Consider the following 16,010-nt stretch of genomic DNA (forward strand, 5'->3'; position numbering starts at 1 on the left):
CTGGTGGGGAAGAAAGGTCATCATTCCCTGCCCACGGGTGGGGAACAGCAGTATCTGGGCCAGATCCGGAAACTGACTACCTCCAAGGACTCTTGCCCCAAAGACCTGGGCTGAAATTCTGGCACTAACCAGCTGTGCGACCTTGGGAAAATCGCTTAGGCTCCCAAAGCGCCCCCTTCAGTCTGCTGACAAATAGGGCTCCTAATTTATAGTTTTGCTTTGTGTGGCTGTGAGGTTGGAACTGGATCCTGTATGAAAAATGGCCAGCAGAGTGATGGCGCGTTAGTAAGAAGACAACATGAATGGGTTATTACACTTCTTCTTATTTACCCACCCAGGCCTAGTGGCTTGAACACATTATACTCATCTGTGCTAATTGCCAGAGCAAGTCTGGGGCTCCTTTTATATGTAAAGTATTTAAGCTGCGAGTAGCACAGAACCACCCATGAGTAGCTGTTGAATGATATCAAAGTCAAGTCACACGAGGATTCTAAGGTTAATTCTAAAAAGCTCATAGAGGGAAGCGGACTTGGCCCAGTGGTTAGGGCGTCCGTCTACCACATGGGAGGTCCGCAGTTCAAACCTCGGGCCTCCTTGACCCGTGTGGAGCTGGCCCATGCGCAGTGCTGATGAGCACAAGGAGTGCCCTACCACGCAGGGGTGTCCCCCGCGTAGGGGAGCCCCACACGCAAGGAGTGCGCCCCATAAGGAGAGCTGCCCAGCGCGAAAGAAAGTGCAGCCTGCCCAGGAATGGTGTCGCACACACAGAAGAGCTGACACGACAAGATGATGCAACAAAAAAGAAACACAGATTCCTGTGCCGCTGACAACAACAGAAGTGGACAAAGAAGATGATGCAGCAAACAGACACAGAGAACAGACAACGGGGGCAGGGGGAAGGGGAGAGAAATAAATAAAAATAAATAAATAAAAAATAAAAAGCTCATAGAATGGAGTTCTCTGCTTGCTTTTGTCCCTTCCCTGCTCTGCATTACTGGGTAAACTAAGTCAAAGAACCAGCCAAAATGACACCTCCCCCACAGTGGCAGAGAAGATTTAAAGCAGAGATCCCAAACTGAATGCAGCAGGGGCCCGGCAAGGAAGGGGGCAAACAGAGCGCTGTGGCAACCTGGAAACCACGAGCTTTGTCTGAGATCCAGATTATAACTGTCACTGGAAGACCGAGGCACAGAGTTAATGGAACTTCGGACTTTTCAAGGCTCACTGGAAATCTGAATTTTCATGGGATATTTAAAAAAATTTTTAATGGGGCTATTCATTTTCAAAGGAAGAAACTGAATAAAACAAACAAAAACCATGGGAGCCAAACAGAACATGTTAACAAACCTAAAATTATCTCAAGAGTGGCCAGGTTATACTGAGTTCAAAGTTAGCAAAAGGCCCCAGGACAGCATTCAATTTTAAGGGTGTTAAGACTGTGTCGCTTTAAATTGTGTTTTAATCTGGGAGAGTGAAGCCGATCGTGTGATTTCTCCTACAGGGGGCGCTCAAGACTGTAGCCGTTCAGCCCATCTCTGGCCAGGGAGATTTGGGCACAGCTAAAAGCTGGATTGTAGCGATGTTATCCATTGCTCTTTTTAAATGAGAGAGGTGCGGTGGACTCAGGCTGGAGCTCTGGGTGCCTCCAATTCCTCTGACGTCTTGGGCAGCGAGAGGCAGTGGAGGGCATACAGGACTGGGCGTCAGGATGCCTGGGTTCAAGTACATATGGGCACTAGAAGGTAAATTCCATGAACGTAAGGCTTTGTCTTGTTCACACTAGCATGGTGCCTGGCACACGGTTGGCATTCGTTAAGTATTTGTTGAATTGGTTGAGCGAGTGAATGATTTGGGGATATCACATAAACTTTGGACCTCAGCTTCAGCTTTCCTATCAATAAAACTGGGATCCACGGTGCCTGCTCTATTTGCCTTGAAGGGTTGCCATAATGAGATAACAGAAAATAAAGTGCTTGGGGAGAGAAAAGTATAAAGGGTTATAGCAGTAGGAGAAACATTGACTATTAGCTCTATCCTCGGGCGACAGGTGGGACCTTTTCAAAAGCTACAGGAAAATGCTAAGGTCCACCATGCCATGCCCTTCTCCCATCCTCAATCTTCTCTGGCTGCATCAAGCCATCCTAGAAGGAAGCCCCTAATTTTCATTTCCCCCTTGCACAGGGGTGGGGGAGGAGGGATGACATGCTACCTTGCGTTGTCCCGGCCGTGTGACTTCAGGAAGTTCATATCTCGGTATCGGGAGAGAAATGCCACCAGCTGATCATTTGTCCTGTGGAAACAAACGGAAAGGAAAGTCAGGGCCTTCCAGAGTTCATGGAGACCTGTGGGGCGTAGCTCCCTTCACTGTCACAGAACCAGGCAGAGGAAGCTTGCTACTCTGCTTGAATTGTGTTCCCTGACCACTCCTCCACAGGCTAGGCTGGGTAAGTTGCCCTCATTCATGTGTTGGCATCAGTGGATCTACCCTGCTGTGTCACAATGGACTGTCTGTGTGTCTCTCCTTACGTACACCACTTTAGATTGGGAACTTCTTGGGGACAAGCAATTATTTGTCTTGGAATCTCCAGTGCCCAGTACCAGGCTTGGCAAACAATAGATAATTAGTACACAGCTAATACTGAAGCTATAGCAACCCCAGGGCCATTGCACTTGCAATGCTTGGGAAATTCTGCCCTGTATCTTCTCAATGCTGGCTTGTTCTTGTCATCCAGATCTCCTTTGAATTGTCACCTCCTCAGAGAGGTTTTTTCTGGCCACCCAACATAAAGTAGCACTCTACATCTTCATCACATCATTCTTTTTACTTTACTATCTTATCACTATCTGAAAGCGCCAAGTTGCTTATGTTAGAATGTAAGCTCCAGGAGGACAGGGACATAGCTGGATGTTCATTGCTGGCACATTGTGGGATCAAAATTAATATTTGCTAAATGAAGGAAAAATCAAAGTGAGGCAAGGTTGAATAGACTCCTTCCAATACATTTTGAGGAATGAATGAATCAGTGGAATGAATGGATACTATTCATGGATACTTGATAACCACTGGTCTACTGATTGAGAGCTTTAAAAAACACGAAGTGCAGTACAAATGGATGACATTGTTATCCCAAATTTATCGCCATCAATCTCGGCGCTAGCGGTGTAGTCACAGCTAATCAGCTTGTGCATACAGCTGTGACAGTATTTTAAAAGGCAGTCACTCGAGTCTCCATCTGCCAGAAATGCAGTCGCCTCTTCCACTGAATAAACCCAAACAGGTAAACGGTGCTGATGTGACAGCTCCTTTATCACCAGTTTTCCCTGCTCAGGAATTTTTACTTAGAGGAAAAGGGTTAACCATTGTTCAAACTGGGAGAAGCAGTGAAGGCAGCAGAGAGCAAGAACACGTCTGGGAATGAGCCAGAGGCACTTGGGAAGCAGAACTTGTCTAGAGAGGGCTGCCTGGGCTCCAGAGGCAGGGAGATGTGGAGGAAGATCCCAGGGCCGCTACTAAGTGGGGCGTGTGTCCAGGGATGTCACTGAACCTCTGAACTCGCCTGGCGGTGGAGAATCAAACTTACCCCACCCATCATAGGCCCTTCACGCATATACACTGAATGGATAAAGGGCACGCAGTAGGGGCACACACCAAGAACACACACCAAGCCTGCCAGCTCTCTGGTCCAAGCCGTCCCCCATCCCACCCCGCCTTCATTTCCCTGCAGTCGCGCCACGCCAAGCCCCTGCTCTCTCATTGGAGGGCTCGTGTTGACCAACTCATCATTCTAGCGGAAGGGGCACAACGCAGTTAAGAGATGCTGCAGTGAAAATGAGCACTGCCGATGCCCCATTCTATTACTGAAATAAACACCAATTCAACACCAGCCGTTCCAGCAGTGGCAGGCGCCAGAAAAACCCTGTGCATCTGCAATGAGGTAAACCCAGCCCAGATGCAGAGAGCGAAACCCTGCCTATGTGCATAGAGGTGAATCCCGGCGACATACACAAAAGGCCAGGCTCCTGTGTCCGTGCAACGGGGCGACTCAGGCACGCACGCACCAAGGTGAACGCACGGCGCTTCAGGGCTGCGCGCTGGGAAGGCTGCGGGGAGGATGGCCTCTTTAAGTGGCTGGGAGAAGCGGAAAAACTCAACCAGCCTTTAAAAAAAATTAAAGCAATCCCTCTTCCCCAACTATAAAGCAGGCCATTCCATCCCCACGTCGCCGCCTTTTATTTGCCAACCCCTCGCCACTCTCTGCGACAGTTCATTATTGTCGTCCTGATGAATACGGGACAAGTTAACCTCTGAATGGGTCCCCGGCAGTCGGGATAATGAATAGGGGCTTCCCAGCAGGCCTCAGTGGGAGGATGGCGGGGCCGGGGCTGCCGGGCCCCTTGGCTAAGCCTCGGGCCGCCCGGGGTCAGCGGCTGCGGCTCCATTTGGCAACCCCAGAAAGGGCCTTTCAGGGCCGTGAGCCGGGGCCATTTTCACATTTGCCGCTTCACCGAGTCCCCATCTGACGGGGATGAATAGGCATTTAGCGAATTTACTTAGCGATGCTTCCACATGAAATCGTCTCAAAAGATGACATCTTGGGGGAGGGAGGGTGGCCGGGGAGGGGCGGCGGTTTCCAGGCCCGGAGCTGGTGGGCAAAGGCGCATTTCAAAGCAAGGCGCTTCGTGCTGGGCGTGGGGTCGTGCTGGCATTGGCTGCCCGAGAGGGGTGGGGGGACCCCCCCCCCCCCGCCTCTCCCCCTTCTCCCTGAGGGCCCCCAGCCCCCTCACTCTCCCTCGGTGCAAAATGCCTACTCTGAATGCTAAAGCCTGTCTCCCCGGCCCTTCTCCAAAGCGGGGCGGAATTCGGCTGGGGACCAATTTTCCTATTGTTGCTCTCAGACGCCTGTCGATAATTGCCTACATAATATTTAGTTCTCTCCAGATAATTAACAGCTTGAGATCTGTTGACATTTTACCCGTTCCAGTCTCTCTCTTTTCCTCGCACACATCTCTCGCTCCTCCTTCCTGGGGTCCTTTGCCAAGGGGCCCCCATGGCTCATTATTTCACCCACCTCTCTCTCTTCCCCAACTTCATTCTACCTTTTGCTGAAATGATCCGCGGACATGTCTCTTAGTCGGTGCCAGTTCCCTGGGGCCCAAACTGTCAGCACTGGAGCCACTGGGAAGCCGTCGTTGAAATAAGTCAATAAATACATAAATATTACAATAAATTCATTGAAACCATATGGAAACCTCTTGTGAAATGAATGATAAACAACTATGAGCTTCCAAACCATAAGCCCTTATTGGACCTGCCCGCTTTTCCGCATTTGAATTAATTTAAAATTCACAAAGACCCTATGAAATGCCAAGTTTATCCCCATTTTATAGATGTGCAGCTGAGACTCAGAGAAGTCATCTGTTTGGTAAAGAGCCTACCCAGGACTGGAAGCTGCTTCCAACTGTCACCAGGATTCATGCTCTTTTTCACAAATGGCTGAGAATGAACGGGCGAATGAATGAATAGGTGAATGAATTCCAGGCACAGAAGAAAAGAAATGGGTGCTCTAATGCCTTGCTGCTCACCATGTGGTCTGCAGACCAGCAGCATCTGCTAACTGCTCTCAGAAATGCCATATCTCAGGCCCCACCCCAGACCTGCTGAGCTAAAATTTTCCTTTTAACAAGATTCCCAGGTGATACATGTGCCCTTTAAAGCTGAGGGAGCACTGCTCTAAGTCACGCATGAACATTGGCAGTTAATTCTCTTTCTCTTTCCTTCTTTTTCTTCTCCCTGTGGTCTCTTCCTGAAAAAGCCCAGACTTCCAGCTACTTACTTTCATTTCCATAAGCCTCAGGTGTTGTGAGTATAAAATAAAATAATGCATGAAGGACCCGTGCAGCCGTGCCTGGCATAGAGAAAGCACTTGATAAACGTGAACTACTATTTAATAATATTACTACCAGCTCGAACATCAGAAGCTTAAGAAATTTTGAACTGGGGAAAGAAAGCAGAATGAAGACCCAAACGGTTTGATTACTCCATGTATAATAGCTCTGGGGTGCTCTGCAGAGCAGAGCTGGGCGAACAGCCTGTAGAAAGGACTTCTCCAAGGTCTCCCTGCTGGTGTCAGAGTTGGGAGCTTGCCCCCAGTCGGTCACTGCCCCATTTTGTGTGCCTGGTAGGTAAATCAGCTCTAAGCAAGCAGATCTGCAGGAAGAGAATTGCAGAAGAGAATTTGGCCTTGCCCAAAGAGATGTCTGGTCTTTGCCCTTGGCCTCTGGGGGTCATCTATGTCATGCCTCATGGGGTGTCTTTGTTCAGGGGTGGGGTGGAGGAGACTGGCCAGTAGTCTTAGGGCAGGGGCTGGCCATGTCAGGAAGCCCAACCACGTGCATTAGAGTGTGGGGGGTTACATGGTATTGGTCTATCTGGAGGCTGAGATCAACCACGTGGGAAAGCAATCAGTCAATCGTGCCTAGGTGACGGAGTTCCAGTAACACTAATTTGGAACATCAAGGCTTGGGTGGGCTTTCCTGGTTGGCAATACTCCACGTACATTGTCACAGACCAATGACAAGAGGGTGAGGCGTCTCGAGGGCAATGGAAGGTTTGTGTTTGGGACCCTCCCAGGCTCTATGCCCAGTGCCTCTTTCTTTGGCCGATTTTGGTCTGTAACTGCTTTTGGTGAGTCCTCTGGCAAATTATTGAACCTCAGGGTATTTGGGAATCCCCCAAACTTAAAACTGGCGCCAGAGTGAAGACGGTCGTTTGGAGGACTGTGCTCTCAAATGCAGTTCGGATAGCTCCAGGTAAGGGGATGCGGCGCTCAGGAGAGTCACAGCCAGCTGAAGTCTGACTCCTGGCAGCGAGTGATAGAGTGAGGAGGGGATGAGGTGGAGCCAAGTAAAAGAGCCAAGTGCACTTCTCCCACCCACCATTCTGGTGCTCCAGATCCCCCTCCCTGCTGCAGGATACTGAGAAGCCCAGGATGCTCGATGCCTAACGATGAGGCCAGCAGGGCTGAATTAAGGACCACATGTGACGTTTCCTCGGATGTCAGGATTCAGGATTTCAGGTCCCCGATGCTGCCAGGTACAGAGATCCCAGAGGTCAGTGGCTTCAGCTCTCCTGGCCTGGCATGGACGGGCTCTTGTGGAACAGAAATTCAGATGAGGGTTGGTGAGGACTGTGGTATGTGACAAGTTGAGTGTGGTGACGAATGAGGAAGATTTACTCTGAGCACAGAATCTCCTGAGTCAGTTTCTCCCCAACTTCTTTCACTGGCTTATCATTTGTATGGTTATTTCATAGTTACGCTTAATTTAAACGCCACATAGCTTCATCCCGAATAACAATATTCATGATAACACAGGATCGAAGTTCCTGTTCCTCGTGAAGAGTAACAGCGGCCACTTGTCTATTTACCTCCTAAGCCCTCTTGGCCACGGGGGGCGTGTTTGGGCAGCCAACTGTCCTGGTTTGCCTGGAACAGGGGATTCCTGGGACATGCACTTATACAGCTTTAAAAACCAGTCCTGGGAACCCCAGGGAGCTGGCGACCCTGGTGTATGGACCACTCTCCGGGAAACAATGACGTGTCCACTGCCCCCAGGGGTTGAGTAACCACAGGAGCATCTCCACACTCCACAGGAGGGGAGGGCTTTGTCCTTCTATGATGAGTGCAAGTGTCCAGAAAACCACGGTGCTGGGTGGCCAAATGGGACCCTTTTCTTATACTTTGAAATATATGATGAAGAAAACTTCTGGTACAGCAAGAAGAACAACATCATCTAACACTTACTGCACACTAGATGCTACTCCAGGTACTTTATTTGTATTAACTCATTTAATCCTCAGGTCGATCCCCTGGGGCAGATGCTATTATATTTATGTCCATCTTTTTGTTACCTACATGGGAACATGATAGACATGGCTTTTTCTTGTACTGGTATCTCTTGCTGCTTCCTGCACATACAGAGGGCCTTCATCCTTTTAATGGCTGCACAAAGTCCTAATGAATGGGCAGAGTCAATCCCCTGGTGACACTGCCCCAACAGACATTCTTGCCCATAAATCTTTCTGCATGTGAGTGTGACAGACTTCCGCAGGATAAATTACGAGGTGTGGACTAATCACATAAAGGGCATTTTTAAGCCTCTCTTTGGCTTTCAGGGACAACATACATGGAATGAGCCTTCTCCAAAAGTCAAGTGCATGGCTGAAGGCTTGCACCATTGCATAGACACCAAGCTCATTGACTGTCAGGCATGTGGGGAGGCAGAAGGAAATTTCAAAGGTGATGGAGTGAGGAATGCGCTGAAGAGGCTGGTGGACTCTGGTGGGTTTCCTGGGAGGCTGGATGGGCCAGAACAGGGAACTTCCACAGAGTACCAACAATCAGTGGGGAATCTCACAGAGGTGGAAATGAGCTCTGTCAAGAAGGCTCTGGGCAGGGGGTACAGAACTATCTATCCTCTCCCCTGCCTGGAGGCAGCTCTCCAGCTGGTTTCCATCTGCTAACAGCACTGAGATTTTCCATCTTGATGGATGGGGCAGCACCTTAGACAGTACTTTCCAGGAGCTTGGCTAGCTAAGGCTAATTCCATTCTGTTCTTCCAGGACCTGACACATAGTAGGTGTTCAACAAATGCCCATTGACATGCCACGGCCAAGTGGAACCATGGCATGCAGGCTCATCTCTGCACCTGCCATGCCTGGAGCAGTGCCTGCCCATGAAAAGCACTAGATCCATGCTTCCACAAAGAAGAGTCTTCAGGCACGAGGCAAGGAGCTCAGTCATTCACTCTGGCATCCATGCTTCTGTCTCTTCCATTCTTCTGCCAGGACTATTTCTCCCCATGCCTTTGGATTGTGAACTGGGGAGATCTGGGGCAAAGAATGCCAGTGAGCAAGTTCTCAGTGCTTAATTATAACAATAGCAGAGAAGTTTTCTCTGGCTCCTTGCAAAGCACTACACCCTCACCCTCCTTTAATCTCATAATAGCACCATCAAGAAGATTTTGTCCAGGAATAAAGTAGGGCATGAATACATGTCCTATGTGAATAAAGTAATCTGGTGGCTTGTCTAAAGTCACATAAGTGGTTGAACGGATATTCAGACCTCAGCACCTTGAGTCCAGAAGCTAAGCATGCTTTTCGATATTGCTTTCTCCGTGGTGCACATGGTTCAGGAGAATGGTCCATTTCTTTTGAAACAGAGCCAGGAAACAAACCTAAGAAATGGCAGCCACATCCTGCAGATTTCCATTCTAGGGGACCACTGCCACATATCAGTTGTACATCAGGAGTTGGTATTGATAAAATTGTCCTGGGCATGAGCCTTTATTTAGCCCTTGCTTATTTCTAAACACTGAACCCCAGGAACCTTCTTCCCTGTTTTAGTTTGCTGGGCTGCTGAAATGCCAGAAATGGGCTGGCTTCTATAACGGGGATTTATTAGCTTAAAAGCTTACAGTTCTGAGGCTGTGAAAATCTTCAGATGAAGGTATCATCAGGTGATGCTTTCTCCCTGAAGACTGGCTGCTGGTGATCCTGGACTCCTCGGTCACATGGCAAGGCACATGGTGGCATCTTCTGGGCTCTACCTTCTTTTCTGGGTTTCATTGTTTCAGCTTCTGGTTTCCTCTCTCCTTCTGTGGCTTCCTCTCTCCAAATGAATTCATCCCATTTATAAAGGACTCCAGTAAAGGATTAAGACCCTCCCAGGGGGAAGCGGTTGTGGCTCAGTGGATAGAACGTTCATCTACCATATGGAGGGTCCAGAGTTGGTTCGACACCCAGGGCCTCCTGACTTGTGTGGTAAGTTGACCATGCGCAGTGCTGCCATGTGCAAGGAGTGCCGTGCTGTGTAGGGGAGCCTTACGTGCAAGGAGAGCCATGCTGTGCGGAAACAGCGCAGCTTGCCCAGGAGTGGCACTGCACACATGGAGCGCTTATGTAGCAAGATGATGTGACAACAAAAAAAAGCGACAGTTTCCTGGTGCTGCATGACAAGAATGCAAGTGGACACCGAAGAACACACAGCAAATGGACACAGAGAGCAGACAACGGGGGAAGGGGGAAGGAGAGAGAAGAGAGAGAGAGAAAAAAAGACCCTCCCAGGGCCACACATTACTGAAGTAATCTAATCAAAAGACCCTCAACTGAAGTAACCTTATGAAAAGGTCCCACCTACAATAGGGTCACACACACAGGAGTGGATTCACTTTAAGAACATAATTTTCTGGGGTCCATCCAGCTTCAAATTGTCACACTTCCTCTTCCTGTAATCCACCTCATAAATGGATTTGAACCCTTTTTTTTCACATGGTTTATTTGGGGGAGACATGACCATCATATTTTCCTCATCTCTCTAGAAGGTTTATACACTGACCTTACTGAAATCTTCTTGTCTATGAAAAATAATCTTCCAGGAAGGCTAGAATTCTAGAACACTGGTAGAGAAAGGTCAAGTTCAGGGCTCTCTGAAGAAGAGGCAGGAACAAGGGAAATGGAGATAAGAGAAGGGAATTCCTTGGTTTGAATATAGTCAAAGCTCACAGTGACATCCACTTTTGCTAAGACACAGGGGAAATGGATGAAAGATGCTAGGCAACTGTTTCTTCCTGGACCCCATGTGCATAATAACAGCCACAGATGGGCACCCAAGGAAAAGTGAACTGGAAAAAATGCTGTCCAGCCTCCACCTCTACTCTAATCCACCCACCAGAAAATCACTGGGATCTTTAATTATCTGAGTCCACCATGTCACCTTCCACTTCCTGTCTTCAGCAGCTCCCAGGCACCTGCAGGGCAAGGCCCAAACTCCTAGAAGGCACGCAGAGTTGTTCGTGACCTGGCCCTGTCTACTCAATCTTAGCAATTACAATTACTTAGAGTTTTCTAAATGTTCTATACTCTTTCATGACTCTAAGACTTGGCAAGTTCTGTTTGTTTTCCTGGGAAACAACTTTTCCCAGTTCTCTGCCAGGTCAGGCCCTGGGCCAAACTCCTGCAGAAGCAGTGGATAAGCTGGTTAGGGGTCCTGTCCTCGAGGAGGTCACAGGACAGTGGGGGAGGCCAACATCTAAGAAGCTTCTTGTGATATGGAGTTAAGCTTCGGGTGAGTTAAAGCACAGGAGTGACGGGAACATGTACACAAATAATGCTGGGGACCCCTCCCTCTACCCACGCCAACCAGAGAACCACCTTGAAAAGAAAACTGTGCCACTTCTAATTGGGTTTATCTCCTTGTTTCCGAGGAAACTGATGCAGAATTAAAACGTGCTCACTCCATTTGAAGGTATGGGTAAGTCATTTCTCAAAGCCTCAATGCTTTCGCAGAACATTTGTAAGACATGAAGGGTTTCATTTTAAACATACACAAGTTATTCTAAGCCGCAGTTTATCTGACGTCCCATTGATGGGAAATCCTAACATACCAGCCCTTCCTCCAGGTGGCTATAATGGAAAGGTAACTGATAAGAATCAGCACCCAGAGCCCATGGCAGCTCCAAGACCATTTCTGGCATCACAAACTAAACTGCCATTTAACTGGTGTTATGTGTGTGTGTGTGTGCATGTGTAGTCAATCTGACTTTTTAATTTCCCGAAATCTCGTTGTCCTCACATGCCATGAGATATCTCAAATGGGCAGAACATTTGGTTAACCAAATTCTGTATCCTCTTAAAATGAATGATGACAGCCAGTTATTTGATTTGGTCTTTGGGAGGCCAGGGGAGGCCCACTTTGGAGGACATCAGAAGATTGACTCTTAAAAGTAAAAGTGATTTTAAGTGCAAATGTCCAATCTTGGCTACGGTTAAGGCTGTTTCCAGAGAGGTGTATGTAGAGATGGCCTCTGATCTCTGCTATCTTCTCACTGTGGCAAAATCAAAACTGGATTTTGAGCAAGTTCCTCAAGCTTGCCAAGCCTTGGTTTTCCTAATCAGCAAAGTAGGGACAGCCATGGGCTCTGCCTTGCCTGTGTGTTTAGGGGTGTGCCTCACACAGTGTCTGGCCCAAGGCAGGTGCTCAGCAAAGGGATGCTTTTAGAAAGAAGTTCCTACATCCTGTACTTAGAAATGCAGGGCGAAACACAAACCCATCCCTTTCCATTATTCCACCAGCTGTGACACTTTTAATCTTACACATCTGTGTTTCTAGCACCAATACAATTGATGCTTGTTCAGATCCCTTGATTGTAAGCTACCTGAGGACAGGAACCTTTTCTGATTCATGTACGTTCCTCCAGTGCTCAGCACAAACCCAAAACAAGGCAGGTGGTCTCCTGAGGGTCCTTGAGGGCCCTACTTCCCCTTGGGTTCTCTGTGGCCCTTTTGGGGAATGGCCCATGGAAATTGCTCAGCACGTGTGTGCTGAACTCCAGAATGAGAGCCTTTGTCTATTAATCCCCTAGGCTGGGAATGTCTTTCCTACATCTTTGCCTGGTAAACTCTTATTTGTCTTTGCAAAAATTGGCTCTGTGGTGAGTTCAACTGGGAAGGGCTGGAGCAGCAATTACCACTGAACTGAACTGAATACTGGTAAGTTCAACTTTCTCTGAATGTCTAGAGCTGAGTACACATTTTTCTTTTTCACCATTCCATACTCCCTTGGACTTGTTCAAATGATGACAATGATCTACCATAATAACTTATCCATTTCAATATCACAGGTCAGGTGTCCCTAAAGCACCAACACTTAAATGTAAGAGGTTGGAGTGATTAAAAAATTGTTGACCTACAACCTTATGATGGTTAGGTTCATTTGTCAACTTGGCCAAGTGATGGGGTCTAGTTGTTTGGTCAAGGAAGCACTGGCCTAATTGTTACTGTGAGGACATTTTGTGTACTTAAATCATCAGTAAATGGATTACATCTCTTACTGATTACATTTACAATCAACTGAGGAGATTGCCTTCAGCAATGAGAGAAGTCTCATCAACCAGTTGAAGGCTTTAAAAGGAGAAGTGATGATTTTAGTAGCCAGAAGGGAGAGTTTCCATCTTTATTTCAGCCACCCGACTTCTCCTGAGAATTCACTATGGACCTTCATCAGAGTTCCGGGCATGCAGCCTACCCTATGGAATTTAGACTTGTGTATCCTCACAGCTACATGAGATAATTATTAGAAAAATCTCATTATATTTACAAATATTTCCTTTGGTTCTACTTCCCTAGAGAACCCTGAATAATACAAACCCCAAAAGCATATGGACGAAAAAATTTAGACTTGTGGTCAGACAGAACTAGGTTCAAGTATTGGTTTACTACTCACTAGCTGTGTGTCCTTGGTCAAGTCATTCCAGCTCTCTTAAGTTCAATTTCTATAAAACTGGGGAGGAGAACAATAGCTACTTTTTAGGGCTGTTATCTGATAAAAATTAAACAAGAAGCTATTACCCGTTGCTTACAACCACAAATTTCTAGTTGATACAGAAACTGGTATCAGAAGTGCATTAACGAATGGGGTGGGATGGGCAGGGGAAAGTCACAGAGGATGGGTGGCCCAGCTCACAGAATGCCTGAATATTAGCTATTGTTATTGTTATTATTACTTCTCCAGGACTATAGTCTGTAGTCTGGTTGGCATAGCAGACAGTCAGAATCTTCTTCTCCTAAAACTTCAGGTTTGGGTCAGTTTAGATTTGGGATCCAGGGTAGATGGAGCTCAAAGGGCAGCTGATCATAACTAGTCACCTCGTCCTCCTTGAGCAGCCTGCCAGCTTCACTAGCCTGTCTGTCCTAGGACAAGGTCAGATCAAGGTCAGAATGTATGGAAACACAGATGGGATGCCACACACTCACCCCATTAAAAAAAAAAAAATCCAAGCAGGAGAATCGCAGCCATCAACCATGGATCTAAGCCCCCTCTCAATATAGAGGTGGAAGAGACATCACCAACCCAGGGTCCACAGGATTGAGGAATAAAATATGGATTAGAGTGGATTTACTGGTATTCTACTATAGAACTATTGTGACTAGTAATGGAAGAAACTGTAGCATCGATCTGGAGAAAGTGGCCAAGGCAGTTGCTGGGGGCAGGGAGAGGGAAGAAGAGATGTAATGTGGGGGCATTTTCGGGACTTGGAGTTGTCCTGAATGATATTGCAGGGACAGATGCTGGACATTATATATCCTGCCATAACCCACTGAATGTACTGGGGGAGAGTGTAAACTACAATGTAAACTATAATGCATGCAGTGCAGCAGTGCTCCAAAATGTGTTCACCAAATGCAGTGAATGTGCCACAATGATGAGGGAAGTTGTTGAAGTGGGAGGAGTAGGGGGTGAGGGGTGGGATATGTGGGAACTTTTATATTTTTTAATGTAACTTTTTTTTGTGATTTACGTATCTTTAAAAAAAAAAGACAATTTAATAAAAATAAATAAAAAAATTATTAAATTAAAAAAACAAAAACAAATGCCCTGCAAACCTCAAAGAGATGCAGATTCTTGGCTCAAGATTTTGGAGGATCGGGACATGATGTCCTGTATGTTCTCTACTCACAGTTTCCTAAGCTGTTTGTTTATCTCAGAGGGCTGGTAAGAAATTTTAAAAATCAGTCTGTTTAAATAGAGATCACAGGTCCTGAGGGAGTGACTTGGCAGTTCCCAGGGACAGAAAACATCTGAAATGTGTTAAGAGAGAATTTATCACAGAGCTCAGAGGTTTTCAAGCTGCATTTGGAGGAGTCCTAGGCCTTCCAGGCAGGTGGGACCCACGCCCACTTCAGATTTTTTCAGAGAGGGCCCATTTCCACCTATTTCCCATATTGGGGTCTTGGGTAAAATCTTAATTGAATAAAAAGGACATTTAATAGCTGAAAAATAAAAGCTCAAAAAGCCAAATCGAGCCCCAATTCCTTAACTTATGAGGGCAGAGCAGAGTATCTAAGTGACCTCTGTAGAAGGACTGGCTCAGCTCTGCCCTCACGGTTTAAGCATGGGCAGATGGAAATCCTTCTGGGTAGCACTCTTGCCTTGAGTAAAAGGGGACAGTATGACATGTCTTGTAACATTGTTGTGGAGATTAGAAGGAACTATGCACTTAGATTAAGGGCTTAGCATGGTTCCTGTGTACAGTAAACACTCAATAAGTTGGCGATGTCACTATTGGGGAAGTGGATTAAATTTCTTTTCATCCTTCCCTGTCTCCTTACTTCACTCCCTCCTTGCCTCCATCCTTCTCTCTTTCCTCCCTCCTTCTTTCTTCCTATCATCTTTCCTTTCTTCCTTTTCTCTCTCTCCCTTCCACAAACATTTACTGAGCATTTCTTATGTGCCAGCAAACTTTGCTGAGTTCTAAGTTTCTACATAGGAATTCTGCTTTGTCAACCATTGACATCACTTTGAGATGCATGGATCCATTTCAATGGGAGAAATTTAAGCACTGCATTTATTTGACTTTACATGAGTTCACACATCCTGCTCCTTGGGTAAACTATTTCTCTCTCTCCCCAGCTAAGTGTTTCTCCAGGGGCAATATCTTAGTCCTACCCTACCCTCTTGTGTCCCTCTAGTGACTGATAGTGTGTTACTCTAAAAATATATATATTCCCAGAATGTCATCTGGGAGCACACAGGAGACCTGCTCACATACTGTGTCTGGAAGATGCTGGTACAAGATCACTTATCATTTCTTGAATTATTTTCAATGCCAGGGCCCTGAATATTAAATGGTTTGCATTGTGAAGAAGGGTGTATTCTAGATGAGGGCAGGGATCACATCTATTTTGTTCACACTCACTATATTTCTACTCATTCATTCAATGAAAATTTATGTTGCACTGACTATATGTCAGGCTCTGTTTGAGGTGCTGGAGAAACAGTGATGAACAAGACCAAGTCCCTGAAAGAATTAAGCCCTAACAGCCTGAGACATCCATTGTGTGTCCTGGATTAACTTCTTTCCTATGCACTGAAAAATGGTACTAGTTCTGTACCATCTTTGGGAGAAGTGAGAAAATAGTCGCTCTGGTTGTTTTCTGTGTTCTGAGGCTCAGA

General features: G+C 46.8%; 1 protein-coding gene across 1 annotated transcript in view; it reads right to left on the bottom strand.

Annotated features, from left to right (window-relative positions):
- XYLT1 (xylosyltransferase 1) overlaps positions 1–16,010 on the bottom strand; it is a 313,276-nt gene that overhangs the window by 48,184 nt on the left and 249,082 nt on the right. Inside the window, exon 6 of the mRNA XM_012530405.2 lies at positions 2,210–2,290. Coding sequence (XP_012385859.2) covers positions 2,210–2,290 — 81 coding nt within the window. The remainder of the gene's footprint in view (positions 1–2,209; positions 2,291–16,010) is intronic.

This window comes from Dasypus novemcinctus, chromosome 23, assembly GCF_030445035.2.
Source record: "Dasypus novemcinctus isolate mDasNov1 chromosome 23, mDasNov1.1.hap2, whole genome shotgun sequence".
NCBI lineage: Eukaryota > Metazoa > Chordata > Mammalia > Cingulata > Dasypodidae > Dasypus > Dasypus novemcinctus.